Here is a 16,414-nt window from a genome sequence, read left to right as displayed (position 1 = left end):
CAGGAGAGGGCGGACCAGAATTTCAACTACAGGAGAAACAGCAGGGGGCTCTACCAGAGGGGAGAATGTAATGTACAGAAGAAAACCTAAATATTTTGATTGCATGTATATTGTAATAACACTTCATTTGAAATGCCATATTCTTAGGAATAAAAATACTGTAAAGAACGGCTAAAGGCTTGGTCCACTAGACATTTCCACACAGCTACAAAACTAGCTTCCCTTTTCTTTCACATCCAGGAAGAATTACCTAATTTAAAGGGTTTCCTATTTCTTTTCTTTGTTGTGAATTAGAATTTGAATGCTAAAAAAGGACGGAGAGGTTTGGTTTTCACACTGAAGTGTATTGCAGAGTAGTAGCGCTATATTACTAACAATAGTAATTCTCCCTTGTAGTCCTCTGGTTGTATGGCAGGATAGGGATTACAGGACAACACCTACCACTTCCATACATACTGTGTGCAGGGAAGAGCGTCCAAGGGGTGTTCCAAGCGTTTTATACTGATGTCTTATCCTCACTTTAGGTCATCAGTAACTGAACAGCAGGGTTGCAAACCAGAATTTTTTGCGAAGTACCACCAGCCTCAAAAAAATTCACGGACATGTCTTTTTTTTTTTTTTATCACGGACACAAAAAAAAGGAAAAATATTGCCTATTTTTTCGGACTGTCCCCAAATTACTGGGCGGTTGTCAATCCTGCTGAATGGTGGCACTCTGACTCCCTGCGTCCTCGGTGATCAGCTGCTTGAAGAGGTCGCAGCACTCCTCCTCTCACCTTACCCTAGCCCAGTGATATCACATTCATCGATCACATGGCCTAGGCACAGCTCAGGTGAATGGGGCTGAGTTGCTATTTCAAGCAGACACGCTATACAATGTACAGCGCTGTGCTTGGTAAGCTGCAATTAGGCTGCGATGGAGGCAAGGGTGCCAACAGCTGGACACCCATCGATCAGATACTGGTGACCCATCCTGAGGATAGGACATCTGTATAAAACACTTGAAAAACCCCTTTACGGCTTCTTTCACACTCGCGTTTGGTGCGGTTCCGTTCAGATAATACAACCGTCTGCATCCGTTCAGAACGGATCCGTTTGTATTATCTTTAACATAGCCAAGACTGATCCGTCTTGAACACCATTGAAAGTCAATTGATCCGTTTTCTATTGTGCCAGATTGTGTAATAGAAAACAGATCCGTCCCCATTGACTTACATTGTGTGCCAGGACGGATCCGTTTGGCTCAGTTTCGTCAGACGGACACCAAAACCCTGAAAGCAGAGTTTTGGTGTCCGCCTCCAAAGCGGAATGGAGACGGAACGGAGGCAAACTGATCCTTATCCATTCAGAATGTATTAGGGCAAAACTGATCCGTTCTGGACCACTTGTGAGAGCCCTGGACGGATCTCACAAACAGAAAGCCAAAACGCCAGTGTGAAAGTAGCCTAAGAGCAGCCAGCACCTTTATGCTGTGTATCGGATTGCACATATGGTACTGAGCTATTGTATTTACTGGTGAATTGTTTTAGATATTATGGGGGTGCTCTAAGATGAGCTTGTGGGTTGCAGAGGGCTCATATTTAGTTCATGCATAGGGTCCCTCTGCTGTCTGTGTCCACCAGCTCCCATTAACTTCTTGTTGTAAATGCATATGGAGATGTATGGGTGGGGCACTCAGCTGGCAGTCTTTTATGACTCTTCATGAGGACACTGTACTGTCTATTATTATGTTATAAATGGGCAGACTATGACTGTCATTCTATGGGTTGTGTGTTTGTATAGTGTGACAGAGTTATGTATGTGTACAGTTGTCAGCATAATGTAAGTACACTATATGGTGACATTATTTAGTTACTTTATGATGAGGCACTGTTTGGGTGCTGTGTGTGAGGATATATAACACCTTACTTTAGAAGATTCTGTCTTAGTGATAAGGCCCCTTGACATTTTTCTTTGTATGGTGTATTACGTAACTTTGCACTGTGATAAATCTACAAGCTGGTCTTATAGGGAACCTGTCACATTGAGCATGGTATCTAAGCTACAGGCAGCATGTTATAGAGCAGGAGGAGCTGAGCAGACTGATATATAGTTTTATGGGAAAAGATTCAGTATAAGGGTGCATTTACGTCACCGTTTAGCCTTCTGTTCTTCTGATCCGTCAGAAGAAGAAAGAGAGAAAAAAAAAACTGGATCCAGTGAAAAAAAAGGATCCTGTTGCATCAGTTGTCATCCGTTTGAGCCATTTCCGTCTGAAATCCGTTTTAGATGGAAACAAAAGTACTGCATGCAGTTTTTTCCCATGTAAAAAAACGGATCTGAGACGGAAATGGCTCAAACGGATGACAACTGATGCAACATGATCCTTTTTTTCACTGGATCCTGTTTTTTTTTCTCTTTCTTTTTCTGACGGATCAGAAGAACGGAAAGCTAAACGGCGATGTGAATGCACCCTAACTTGGCTTTCATTCATTTATATTCCTGCTCATTCTGGTCTTTGAATTCGATGAGGCGGTCCTATCCATGACTGACGGCTATCTGTGTATACACAGTCATAGAGGGAAGGCTGTCAGTCACTGATAGGACCGTCTCCTCGAATTCAAAGACCAGAATGAGTAGAAATTGAAATCAATGAATTTCATCTTATACTGAACTTTTTCCCATAAAAGTGTATACAAATCTGCTCAGCTCTTTCTGCTCTATAACATGCTGCCTGCACCTTAAATTGCATATTCATGGTGACAGGTTCCCTTTAAAGAGTTCCTTTGGCACTTAATTGAAATTTGGTGCTTCCTCAGCGCTAGACTAGGTTTTTCTGGAGTGTGCAGAAGTGAAAGGGGTTCTTCAAGACTGGGAACCGAGTTTCAAATGGACTGATATACTGTATAATGTCTCGCCCGGAAGTGGGACATGTATGAATGTTCATTCACGATCATTGCACCATGTTAACATTTCTGATGGTCCACGCTTGCGTCTTTTAGTTGGACAGAAAATTAATGGACATACAGGTGATGTTTGATACATTTACCTGGAAGACAACAAGCACCACTGGACTTGCTGCGTTGTTTATATTGGTATACTTTATCTGCCCATGTAAAGGGGTCTTTAGGGGGAGATTTGTAAAGGAAAACTAGCAACCAATCAGATTCCACCTTACATTTTCCAAAGGAGCTCTGAAAAATGAAAGGTGGAATCTGATTACTTGCTATGGGCAACTAAGCCAGTTTTCCTTTACATCACCTTTGATAAATCTACCCCTTTAGGGCTGTTTCACACGAGCGAGTCCATTGCGGGAATCACGCTCTGTGTGTGAGTGTGATCCTCCGCTCTGGACTTGCAGGAGCACGGCATTATCATGATTTATAATGCTATGTGTCTCTGCATGGCCTTTTTTCCACAGAATCATAGTGACATGAAGCTGTCAGTATGATTCTGTAGAAAAAAGGTGAAGCAGAGGCACATAGCATTATAAATCATGATAATGCTGTGCGCTCCTGCAAGTCCAGATCGGAGGATCACACTCACACGCGGAGCGTGATTCCCGCAATGGACTCGCTCGTGTGAAACAGTCATTAGTGTCTTGGTGTCATCTCCTCCACGCTAAAGATGGTACTTGTATTTTTACCCATGTGTCATGCAAGGCAAGCTATTGCCAGGAAAACTATTAAAATTCAAATATTTAAATATTGGTTTATTGATGCTTTTTTTTATACCTGCCAAGTTTCATTCATTTAGCATTTTTCCATTGATGCTTTTACATTTAAAAATTGCCAAAAATGTTCCAAATTGCCAAAAAAGTAGAAGCATGTCCCGTTGATCTAAGTACATGTTAGTTTTCATAGTGTCGACCTCTTTCTATTCTCTATCTTCACAGTTTATCTCCCATCTTCGCGCTCTTTGTGCCATTTTATTGCTCCGTGCCAGGAGTGCCATTGGCTCACATATTTGGCTGGTTTCCAATCACCAATAAGACGTTGGTGTACATAGTGGGGCTGCAGGTAGGTGATGTTTCGTCTTTCATGCTACTGAAAACGACTGAAATGTGTGATCTTTTTTTGCTTCCTTATTTGGCCTAGACAAATACGGGGTCATTTATCAACCTGGTGTAAAGTAGAACTGGCTTAGTTGAAAGGTGCAATCTGATTGGTTGCTAAGGGCAACTAAGCCAGTTCTACTTTACACCAGTTTGATAAATTACCCCAATAGTTTCTAGTCCCAATGCAAACATACAGCCAGGAAGATATTTATATTGATTAATCTTTTATAGAAATGTCTGTTTCAAGTTCAACATGCACTTTTAAATGTAGAATATAATGTCCTTTCTCAGTAGCGCTTGAACTGTGGAATGTGGCACTCTTTCACTGTATTACATGGGTTTGCTAGGGTACAGAATTTCACAATGGTGATCTTTATCTAGTTTTGTGTAAAAGTGCGCCTCATGACCTTTGTGAAGAGAACAGATCTGCTTTAAAGACAGATTTCAGAGCTGATTTCATGTGTGCCAGTGTCTACCCAACCGGAGATGATGACTTCATGCAGTATGATAATAAGGCCTTGTTATTCTGGACCACCTAATGTTCTAATTCTTCTTTAGTTTCTTCATGATATCTATAAATGTTAACAAACCTCCCAAATCGACAAAAGAAAGACAGTCTAGTAATAAAGAGAAAAAAGATGTCACTACGCTACAGACCAAGTCCAGAGGAATGCTTCAGTTCCTTCCCACCACAGGGCATAATAGGATGCTGCAGTAAGTGGGTCATTCCCGCTTGGTGATGGTGCAGTACCAGCACTGTCAGCAAGGGGTACTGGTTGTATCCGCCAAACTATAGAAAAGGCTGGGATTCAAGATAACTCTGATCTCTGCCATTCAACCTCTTAAATTTAGATGTTCCGTAGTGAGTACAGCACCTAAGTGGTTTGACAGAGGGAGGGGGCTGTCAGTGTCGCCCCATCAGTGTCTCAACAACATGATTGCATGGTGTCAAGTGGTTTCCATCCCAGTCAGAGGCCAAAGTGTCAAAAAAAAAAAAAACTAATTTGATTTTAAATGTTATTTAATGTGTTTATGTAATATTAGTAAAGTGGGAAATAAAACTATAAATATTTGTTTAACCAGAAACGTAATGGGGTTTGCTCTCACTTATCCACATAATAGTCCACATAAAATTATCGTTATATATACTGCAATGGGAATGACGTAAAAAAGAAAAAAATTATATATATATGTATACATTTTTTGTCTTTCTCACAATAGACTTTTTTAATAGAAGTTACCGAGCCTAAAACAGTTTCATTGAAAAAAATAATTCATCCTGCAAAGTATAAACCATACGGATACTTTGCTGAAAAAAAGGTTATGGTTTTCAGACTGTGGTGATGATTGCTGCACCCTAAAGGCCCAAATTAGGATGCATGCAAACTGTACCTCTCACACAATAAATAAAATCATGGAAAGTCACTCTAGAAAAAGTCTCCATGTTGCCTTTTATATTCTTTCCTTTGCTCATACATTCTATGTACAGTACTGCCTTTTGAAGGGCTAACAAATATATTACCAATGTACACGTGAGTCACTAGAGCCAAACAGTTTAGAAAAATAGTATTCTTTATTAATTCATGCAAAACAATGCTAAGGTTACTTTCACACTAGCGTTATTCTTTTCTGGTATTGAAATCCGGTAAAGGGTCTCAGTACTGGAAAAAAACGCGTCAGTTTTGTCCTAATGCATTCTGAATGGAAAGCAATCCGTTCAGTATGCATCAGGATGTCCCTTGTACGGTATTTTTTTCGGACAAAAACCCGGTACAATACCGCACTTGCCGGATCCATAGAGATGTATTAATGCCGGATCTGGTACCAAGTGTTCCAGAAATTACTGCATTGCCGGAGCCGGTTTTCCGGTCTGCACATGCGCCGGGATTTTGCTCTTTGAATAAACATAAATACCAGATCCGTTATTCTGGATGAGACGGATCCGGTATATCACCGAATCTGTCTAATGGATCTGGAAAAAAAAGCTATCCGTTTGTACACGGCTTGCCGTATCCCGCAGGCAGTTCCGTTACCGGAACTGCCTTCCGGATTCTAACAACGCTAGTGTGAAAGTACCCTAAAAACAGAGGGGGGAGTAAAGATCAATCAATTGGACATTGAAATCCCACAACACTGGGGCAAACATGGATTAACCATGATGTAATAACAAGATAGTACACACTGCACATACAAAAACATAAAAATAAGCTGTGTGTTTAGGACCATGTGAAACAGGTACTATAAGCAGAGATCACATGAAAGCGCAAAAAAGTTACAGATACTAAATAACAGAGTAAAGTAATCATGTGAAGCCTACAATAACATATAATTGTACATGTGAGAAGCACACATAGTAATGTTTACTTCAGGGCCCTTTACACTGCCCGATTTTCAGACAGATTATCGCTAATGAGCCGTCTTAGGAGCTTTCGGTTGCTGCATCAGGCCATGTAATGGGACCTTTAGACTACCATTCAATGCAAGTGGATGCATAACCATCCTGACTGTGTGTGCACGTGATTAACTATTTTTCTATATTGCTCGGCTCTAGCGTCTCTCTTACTGATAGGTGATTTGTAAGTATTAAGTCCTGCTGCTCACTGTGAGAAATAGATTATGCCAGGCATGCTCAAACTGCGGCCCTCCAGCTGTTGTAAAACTACAACTCCCACAATGCCCTGCTGTAGGCTGATACCTGTAGGCTGTTCGGGCATGCAGGGAGTTGTAGTTTTGCAACAGCTGGAGGGCCGCAGTTTGAGGATGCCTGGATTATGCCTTCAGATGTGCGTACCTAGATTTGCTACCAATATATTACAAAGTAGATCTTGTCACTGGACTTCTAGATTAATCTGTGTTACAACAACTAGGACTTAGAAACGTATAGTAAAAGTATTGTGGAGATGAAAATGTCTTAAAGTTTACCTAAAGTTTCAAGAAATATTTTTTATACTGTCAGAAATACCTTTATAATACTTTTTTAATATACTTTATTGATTTTATGGTTTTACAAGCAAAAGAGAACCTTGAAGTTCGGGCCTTCCTGAACTGTTCTTCACTGCAGAATCCGTACACCATAAGTATATATGCGCTGTATGGATTGTGAGTGCTGTATTGGCAGGAGCACACCTTGCTGCCCTGCCTGTGTCCTCCACTGTAATCTATTCCATAAAACATTGGTACAGGATACCCTGTTCTAGGCTTTAGCAAGGACAGCCAGGACCACCAGTGTGAGCTCCTACCTGTCCTCCCTTCAGCCCCATTAAAGCCTGGCATAGCACATTGCTGCATGATCTTCTGCACCGATGTTCTCTGGGCACAGGCAGGAGCTGCGAGGTGTGCTCCTGCGGATCATACTGTAAAAATCAGAATCCATACACTGCATATATGGCTACGGTGTATGGATTCTGTATGCGCTTCAGGAAGCCCTATACTTTGAGGGCCTCTTTTTCTTGTAGAACAATGCAACTAATAAATTAATTATATTCCAAAAATGATTATTAGGGTATTTCTTGAAAGTTTAGATATACTTAAATTTTCTTATTTTGCATTATACTTTGCAAAGTCATAACGAGTACAGTGATTGACTTACTATATTAACACTTTTATTTACTCTGTTTAGCTTTTGACATCAAGTCCATATATGCTGGTGCTTGCCGTAAGTGGTGTGGTAAGTACAGTTGCAGTATTACATGTATTGTCCACCCATCGATTCCTAAAATTTGCACCCTTAGTACTGCTATAGGAGTACAGCGTTTTTTACGTGTACAATATGTAAATATTGAAAAATATTGTTTCAGGTCTTTAGGAAAAAAAATATGACGTGCCATTCTTATACATTCTTGGACACATACGTGAGAATTTTCAGTTTTGGATGTACAGTAGTTACTATAAAATAAAGCTGCAATGTGTGATAAAGATGATAAAAGAACAGTAAATGTTTTGGTTCCTCAGACCTAGTTCTTCCAGGCAGCGAAGAGACATATGATGTCATCCTGTGAATTCCTGTTATCACTGTACTAGTATGGGCATTGTGTTGTGCTTGTGGCTTCAGGCAGAAGACTAGGGAACCAGTTTTAGTTAGCGCCAAGCAGACATAAGAAATTAGGGCTCGCTCAGTGGAGTGAGCCGCAGCAGGGCAGGGCCTCACATACCACTTTTTTCCCCTGCCTGTGACCGCTGGATTTTAACACTACTTTCACACTAGTGGCAAGGAACTCCGGCTGGCTGTTCCGGCGGGTGAACAGCCTGTCGGATCCGTGCTGCTGCTAGTGCACACATGCCCCCGGACTACCGCTTCGGCCCATTGACTATAATCATAGTCAATGGGGCCGGAGCGGTAGTCCGGGGGCACACGTGCACTAGCGGCAGCACGTATCCGACAGGCTGTTCACCCGCCGGAACAGCCTGCCGGAGTTCCTTGCCGCTAGTGTGAAAGTAGCCTTAGGATCGCTACTTTATATGTGTATACCCCCATTCCCCCGCTGTACCACAGCAAAGTGCTGCTTTAATACATTGACTGGACTTTCGGCATTTATGTAATAGAGAGGACCTCCTGATCACAAGCTCATGAGTCCTCTCTGTGTATTACAGCACAGCTTTGGGGAGGAGCAGGGAAAGTATACACATACATTTCTATCCAGAGTCAGGGTCAGCAGTGCTACGCATGTAGTACTGCACTTAATAGTGCTTGAGGATGCTGCGATACAATAAAATATTGATATTGACTAATTAAAGGGGTTGTCCGTTTATTTTATTTTTTAAAGAATACAAAGATGCTAGTACAATAAAAAACTTACTGTCTTGATCCCTTCTGTAACGGGCACCTCTCCTATCCATCTTGCCTCTGTAGCCATAATGTTTTGGCTGTGCTGATGATAGTATACTGCGTGTGAGCACTGCTGCCAATCACTGACCTCAGTGGTATGTGGTACAAGACCTCTGAGGCCAGTGTTTTGCTGGAGTAGGCAACTGCGGTATACAGGCATGTCACCAATTCAGTCAGAGATACAAAGCCTGGCAGGGAGGATGGCGCAACGAATAGAGGGTTGGGGAGAGTAATATGTAAGTAATAAGAAGTAATCTGTCATGTATGACATGAGACATACAGAAGCAGGTGGGGAGGGCATCAGCTACTGTGTGTCTTATGTCTATTCATTGAGACCTTAATCCCCATGCTTCATTGTTAGATTGGAGGCCTCTTAAATACAGTATATTGCTGATTACTGCATTGATACTGTAAATTACAACTGAACTTAACTAAATAGATGAGGAAGAATGAGGCAAATTCATTTATATATCCATAACAAGCAAACGAGAGAGTAAGGCTCCTAGAATCCTGTCATGTCTGATCTTCAGGAAGCTCGCTGACGGCTATGTTCTATTCCTGTCAAGAGTAGGCTTACCGGTACTTCTCTGTTTGGAATCCAGGCAAATTTTCCATGTCTGATCCCTAGCTTTCTCCAGTTGGTCTAGATTATTCTAAAAGGATATCTAATATTCTGATTTCTGGTTTTTCGAAACTACTCTCCACGTCTTCTGAAGGTGGTTTGAATATTAAAATGAATACTGTAGCAGTTATCTTACTGTCTATGCGTCATGAAATACAGGATGTATTGAAATGTATTTTGACAATGATTTCTAATGAATCACTTAAAGGGATTCTGTCACCTCGTATAACACAAATTCAGATTTTAAACCAGTCATGCTCCACAGTTTACCTTGAATCGGCTGTGCTGTTTTTTATTGTAATCCGTCCAGCAGTTTTGCAGAAAAACAACTTTTATAAAACCCTGAAGGTGCCCAGAGGGGAGTTATGTTCCCCTTTGTGTGCCCAGTAACGCCCCTCTTACAGTGCCCAAAACGCCTTCCTCCAGAATCCCTAACCGCCCACAGCGTCTCATCCCTCACCTCCCCCTCCCTGACGGCCGAGCGAAGTCTCGCGCAGACGCAGTACCCACTGAGGGCTGCGCCAGTGCGATTTGCTGGAGACTGAGGGCAGGAGCTTCATCGTCGTCACTGGGCATGCGCTCGCGCGAGACTTCGCTCGGCCGTCAGGGAGGGGGAGGAGAGGGATGAGAAGCTGTGGGCGGTTAGGGATTCTGGAGGAAGGCGTTTTGGGCACTGTAAGAGGGGCGTTACTGGGCACACAAAGGGGAACATAACGCCCCTCTGGGCACCTTCAGGGTTTTATAAAAGTCGTTTTTCTGCAAAACTGCTGGACGGATTACAATATAGAACAGCACAGCCGATTCAAGGTAAACTGTGGAGCATGACTGGTTTAAAATCTGAATTTGTGTTATACAAGGTGACAGAATCCCTTTAAGTCAAGAGTTCACACTGTGAATGTGTAAAAATCATAAACAAGGTCACTGAATACTTCTATTGTGTTGGAAGTGCAAAATTAGAAGGGCCAGGACTATTAAACTGAGGTTTTTAGTCGGCTATGTGACCTCCTGTCCTCCTGGTGGATACCCATTCTCATGATGGCTGGGGCCATCTAATGATCAGACACTTATTACCTATCCTATGAATTGTTGATACTTGGAAAAACCCTTTAAGGACCACAATACAGGGGTGGACCTGCAATAGACCCTGCAGGAAATATTTCCAGTGGGCTGATGCATAGCGGTGACTCAGTTCCTTCATGTTGTTCCTTCTTCCAGACAGAGCCAGTTTTCACCTTCCTGACACAGCCTAATTTTGCAAATCTGAGGTGTCACTTTATATGGTAATAACTTTGGAATGTATTTACTTATCCAAACAATGATTCTGAGAATGTTTTTGTGACCCATTGTACTTCATGTTAGGCTACTTTCACATCTGAGTTTTCCTTTCTGGTTTTGACATCCGTCAGGAGGAAAATACTTGAGTTTTGTCCCGATTCATTGTCAATGTGGACAAAACTGAACAAATCGGATCAGAGTGCACCAGAATGCATTTTGTTCCGATATGTTGCGTGCCCATGCTGGACACAAAAACGCAGCAAGCAGCGTTTTAGTGCGCGCCATGGGATACTAATCAAGACGGATGCGGTGCCCATTAACTTACAATGGTTTTAGTGCCGGAACCGTCTTGTTCATTTTTGGAGATAATACAACTGGATCCGTTCTGAACGGATGAACATGGTTGTATTATTGACCGGATGCGTTTTTGCTGACCCCTTGACGGATCCAGCAAAAACGCAGATGTGAAAGTGTCCTTAGTGGTAAATTTGGGTAGATGTGTTTACAGTAAATTTGGAAAAATTAGCAATATTGTAAATTTAAATTTCTCTGCTTTAAAAACAAATAGTGATACCTCGCAAAATAGTTATTACATAGCATTCACAATATGTCTACTTTAACTTGCCATTATTTTGGCTTAGAATTTTAGAAGCAATTTTTCTAATTTTCAAGAAAATTTCCAAAACCAACTTTATTAAGGACCAATTCAGTTCTGAAGTGACTTTGAGGGGCTTTCATAATAGAAACCACCCATAAATTAGCCCATTTCAGAAAGTGCACCCTTCAAATTATTCAAAACTGATTTTTGAAACTTTGTTAGCCCTTTAGATGTTCCACAAGAATTAAAGCAAAATGGAGGTGAAATGTTTTTTTTCTCCAGACTTTTCATTTTAATTCATTTCTCCTGTAACACAGCAAGGGTTGACAGCAAAACAAATATCAATATTTATTACCCTAATTCTGTAGTTTACAAGTTATTCATCATGGGGTGGAGTCAGCATTTTGACACAACAGGCATGTTACAAAAATCAGTGAGCAAGGGGACAGTACAAAATGAGAATTGAACATTTCCCACAGACATTTCAGTGCCCAGATTGTACCATTGAAGACTCTTACCATGACCCTTAAATTATTAGGCAGGTTCTGCTAGGTATGGAAATGCCATAAATGTGGATGTAAACTGCTGATGGGTACAATGAGAGGTTCAGGAAGAAAAATGTACCTTTTGATGGATTAGTTTATGAGCACCATGTTGCTTTCAAACAGCCTCTGGGGTACCAGTACAGTAAATTCTGAGAACCATATATATTTTTTATTTTTCTCTCTACAGAGTTGTGTTGGGGCTTGTTTTTTGGAGGATGAGTTGCCATTATCATTGGCACTATTTTGGAGTACATACAATTTTTCGATTAGTTCTTATTTTGCTTTTTGGGAAGCAGGATAAAGAAAAGACAGCAATTATGCTATTGCTTTTTGGGCCTTGTTATTGCAGCGTATACCATGCGGAGAAAAAAAAATGTTTTTGTGTCGCCATTTTCTGAAACTCATTTATTTTTATTTTTCTGCCAATGGTCTTGTATGAGTACTTGTTTTTTGCAGGATTGTGAAATTTTTTTATTGGTACCATTTGGGGTACATAAGAGTTTTTGATTGCTTGACACAAACATGGCTGTTCTGACTAGGGTTGTCACGATAGCAAAATTTTGATTTGATTTCGATACCATAAAAAAGTATTGCGATACTCGATATTAGATACAATGTGAAAAAAATAGCGATAAGTAATATGTTTATTTTTTATTGTTTATATACTTTATCTATAAAATTCGGAAAGGGGGTGATTTAATCTTTTAATCTTTTGGTGTTTTTTTTTAAACTTTTTATTTAATAACTATTAGCCCCCTTAGGGTCTGAAACCCTTGTCCTATTCACCCTGATAGAGATCTATTAGGGTGAATAGGACTTAACTCTGTCCCTGCTGTCCTGTGCTTTGTGCATACAGCAGCAGGGAGCTTAACATGGCAGCCAGGGCTTCAGTAGCGTCCTGGCTGCCATGGTAACCGATCGGAGCCCCGCAATTGCATTGCTGGGGCTCCGATGGGAAGCTGCCACTGCCACCAATGAATAGACTGAGGTGGAGGGGACCCAGTAGCCACTGCCATCAATGACTATAATACTGAGGGGGGAAGGAGCACTTTGCCACCATTGAATATAATACTGGGGTTGGGGGGGGGGGCGCGCACTACGCCACCAATGACTATAATACCGGGGGGGCGCAGTGCGCCACTAATGAATGTACTTAAACCATTAATACGAATGTAAGCGGCGGGTGTCGGCTGTATCACATACCCGGCACCCGGCCTCTATGAGAGGGCGTTGCGATCCCCGTCAATTAACCCCTCAGGTGTGGCACCTGAGGGGTTAATTGCCGCGGTTCGGTGCCCTCTCATCGCAGCGCAGCCTAGTATCGGAAAATAGCAAATCCCGGTATCAAATTGATCCGTCAAAAAGTATCGATAGTTCGATACCCGCTGCAACCCTAGTTCTGGCATTGTTTTTTTTTTTTCTATGGCATTTACCTGATTGGATAGATCATGTTATATTTTTATTGAGCTGGTCATTACAGACATGGCGATACCTAATATGTCTATTTTTATTTTATTTTTTTCTCTAGTTTTAACAATAGTAAATAGCTTGATAAGAGGAAAGGGAATTTTTAACTTGAAACTTGTTTTTTTACTTTTTTAAAACACTTATTTTTTACATTTTATTTCACTCCCACTCCAACTTTTGAGGGTCTGATCGCTTTTACAATGCATTACAATACAGGCTGTATTGTAATGCATTATAACTGTCACTCTTACAATGACAGTTCACCTATGAGACCCTCCTGGGCCTTATAGGCTTTCGTAGCTGACATCCCTGGAGACCTTTGAAAGGCCTCGGGCTGCCATAGCAACCATCGGCACCCTGCGATCACATCACGGGGTGCCAGTGGGTGGGAGGGGGAACTCCTTACCTATGTAAAACGCTTAGATGCGGCGGTCAACATTGACCACCGAATCTGACGGGTTAATCCACCAGTATCAGTGTTTTCACTAATGCCGGAAGTTACAGCAGGGGCCTGGCTGTCAGTAACCTGTATGGCAGAATGCGGGAACTTTCCCGATGTGCAGTATATGTACGGCGCGTATTGGGAAGGGGTTAATGCTGTAGTAGACCTTCGAGGGACACAAAATGGATACATAAGGACATGGATACATGTAGTCCGCCACACAACATACAGCACATACCATAGGTACCCACAAGACGCATGAGAAACAGAGAAGAGGAGGAACATTGAGCAAACATAGTAAGGCCTGTCAGTGGTCAGCCTTATTAGCTCCGCCTCTGAACTGCGACACTGAACATCCTGGTGCTTGCCAGTGTCAGGACCCTGACATTTGTTACGTCCTGACACTGGCAAGCACCAGGATGTATCTGACACTGAAGTCAGATAAGGGAGTCAAATCCAGAGACAAGTCGACACTGTATGACACCTATCCGAAAAACAAGTCCAAGGTCAGGACAGGCGGCAGTGGGTCAATATCAGAAATAGACTAAGGTCAGGGCAGAGTTAGTTATCATCTGACCTCTTTCAGACCCATGTTGTCACACTCACAGTCTGTGTGACACAACTTACAACTGCCCACCATGAGGGGGAAGAGCAAAGGTATGGCCACTTCGCATTTCTGCTTAGGATTTTCTGTACTAGAAAATCTACAGTGTATTTGGTCAAATTTGCTGCAAATTTTGGTGTGGGAATGCTGCAGATTTGCTACAAATTTGCAGTGCAAAAGATGAAATCTGTGACAGAAATCCACAGCATGACAGTGTCATTTTAAATCTACACCTTACGTCAAGTTATCTGCAATTTTGATTGGGCAAATTTTCCACAGTGTGTGGATAAGATTTGGTAAACAGTGTGGATTTGATTGTAAATCTACAGCATGATGCAGATTTCTACCAGTGCCTTGCTTACTTGCCTAGGGGTTTGCTGACCTCTCCTACTGGTGTTGGTCCCACCCTCTGCCAATTTTATTTTTCATGGGGTTTAGAGACACTGATGCGAAGTACCGAGGGGTCAGGCAATACTTTTAGTCAGGAGACAGGCTGAGGTTGAATCCGAGATACAATGGGTCAATAGGAAAAATAGGCCAAGGTCAGGGCAGAGTCAGTTATTAGACAGAAGTTCGGTAATCTAAAGCTCAGGCACCCTCCCACTAGGGAAGGTGCCTCATATACCCAGACAGCCAACCATAAGGGAAGAATTTGGATGTGCTGGCTCTTTAAGAGGCCGAGAGCAAGTGCATGCACCCCCTAAAAGACAGGCCAGCAGAGGCGTGCAGTCTGTAGACTGCAGAAGATGCTGGTGGTCGAGATATCGCTGGCCAGGGGAAGAAAGAGCATCCTAATCAGATTCAATATACCATATACAGTTGCAAGAAAAAGTATGTGAACCCTTTGGAATGATATGGATTTCTGCACAAATTGGTCATAAAATGTGATCTGATCTTCATCTAAGTCACAACAATAGACAATCAGAGTCTGCTTAAACTAATAACACACAAAGAATTAAATGTTACCATGTTTTTATTGAACACACCATGTAAACATTCACAGTGCAGGTGGAAAAAGTATGTGAACCCTTGGATTTAATAACTGGTTGAACCTCCTTTGGCAGCAATAACTTCAACCAAACGTTTCTTGTAGTTGCAGATCAGACGTGCACAACGGTAGGAGTAATTCTTGACCATTCCTCTTTACAGAACTGTTTCAGTTCAGCAATATTCTTGGGATGTCTGGTGTGAATCGCTTTCTTGAGGTCATGTCACAGGATCTCAATCGGGTTGAGGTCAGAACTCGGACTGGGCCACTCCAGAAGGCGTATTTTCTTCTGTTTAAGCCATTCTGTTGTTGATTTACTTCTATGCTTTGGGTCGTTGTCCTGTTGCAACAACCATCTTCTGTTGAGCTTCAGCTGGTGGACAGATGGCCTTAAATTCTCCTGCAAAATGTCTTGATAAACTTGGGAATTCATTTTTCCTTCGATTATAGCAATCCGTCCAGGCCCTGTCGCAGCAAAGCAGCCCCAAACCATGATGCCCCCACCACCATACTTCATAGTTAGGATGAGGTTTTGATGTTGGTGTGCTGTGCCTCTTTTTCTCCACACAGTGTTGTGTGTTTCTTCCAAACAACTCAACTTTGGTTTCATCTGTCCACAGAATATTTTGCCAGTACTGCTGTGGAACATCCAGGTGCTCTTGTGCAAACTGTAAACGTGCAGCAATGTATTTTTTGGACAGCAGTGGCTTCCTCTGTGGTATCCTCCCATGAAATCCATTCTTGTTTAGTGTTTTACGTATCGTAGATTCGCTAACAGGGATGTTAGCATATGCCAGAGACTTTTGTAAGTCTTTAGCTGACACTCTAGGATTCTTCTTCACCTCGTTGAGCAGTCTGCGCTCTGCTCTTGCAGTCATCCTTACAGGATGGCCACTCCTAGGGAGAGTAGCAGCAGTGCTGAACTTTCTCTATTTATAGACAATTTGTCTTACTGTGGACTGATGAACAGCAAGGCTTTTGGAGATACTTTTATAACCCTTTCCAGCTTTAT

General features: G+C 41.9%; 1 protein-coding gene across 6 annotated transcripts in view; it reads left to right on the top strand.

Moving 5' to 3' along the window:
- UBAC2 (UBA domain containing 2) overlaps positions 1 to 16,414 on the top strand; it is a 196,510-nt gene that overhangs the window by 117,263 nt on the left and 62,833 nt on the right. For all 6 annotated transcript variants that reach the window (XM_040425274.1, XM_040425273.1, XM_040425272.1 and 3 more), the window contains exons 6-7: positions 3,875 to 3,998; positions 7,656 to 7,703. In XM_040425274.1, coding sequence (XP_040281208.1) covers positions 3,875 to 3,998; positions 7,656 to 7,703 — 172 coding nt within the window. The remainder of the gene's footprint in view (positions 1 to 3,874; positions 3,999 to 7,655; positions 7,704 to 16,414) is intronic.

The sequence above is a fragment of the Bufo bufo genome, chromosome 3, assembly GCF_905171765.1.
Source record: "Bufo bufo chromosome 3, aBufBuf1.1, whole genome shotgun sequence".
Classification (NCBI taxonomy): Eukaryota; Metazoa; Chordata; class Amphibia; order Anura; family Bufonidae; genus Bufo; species Bufo bufo.
This window is presented reverse-complemented; position numbering and strand designations above follow the sequence as displayed.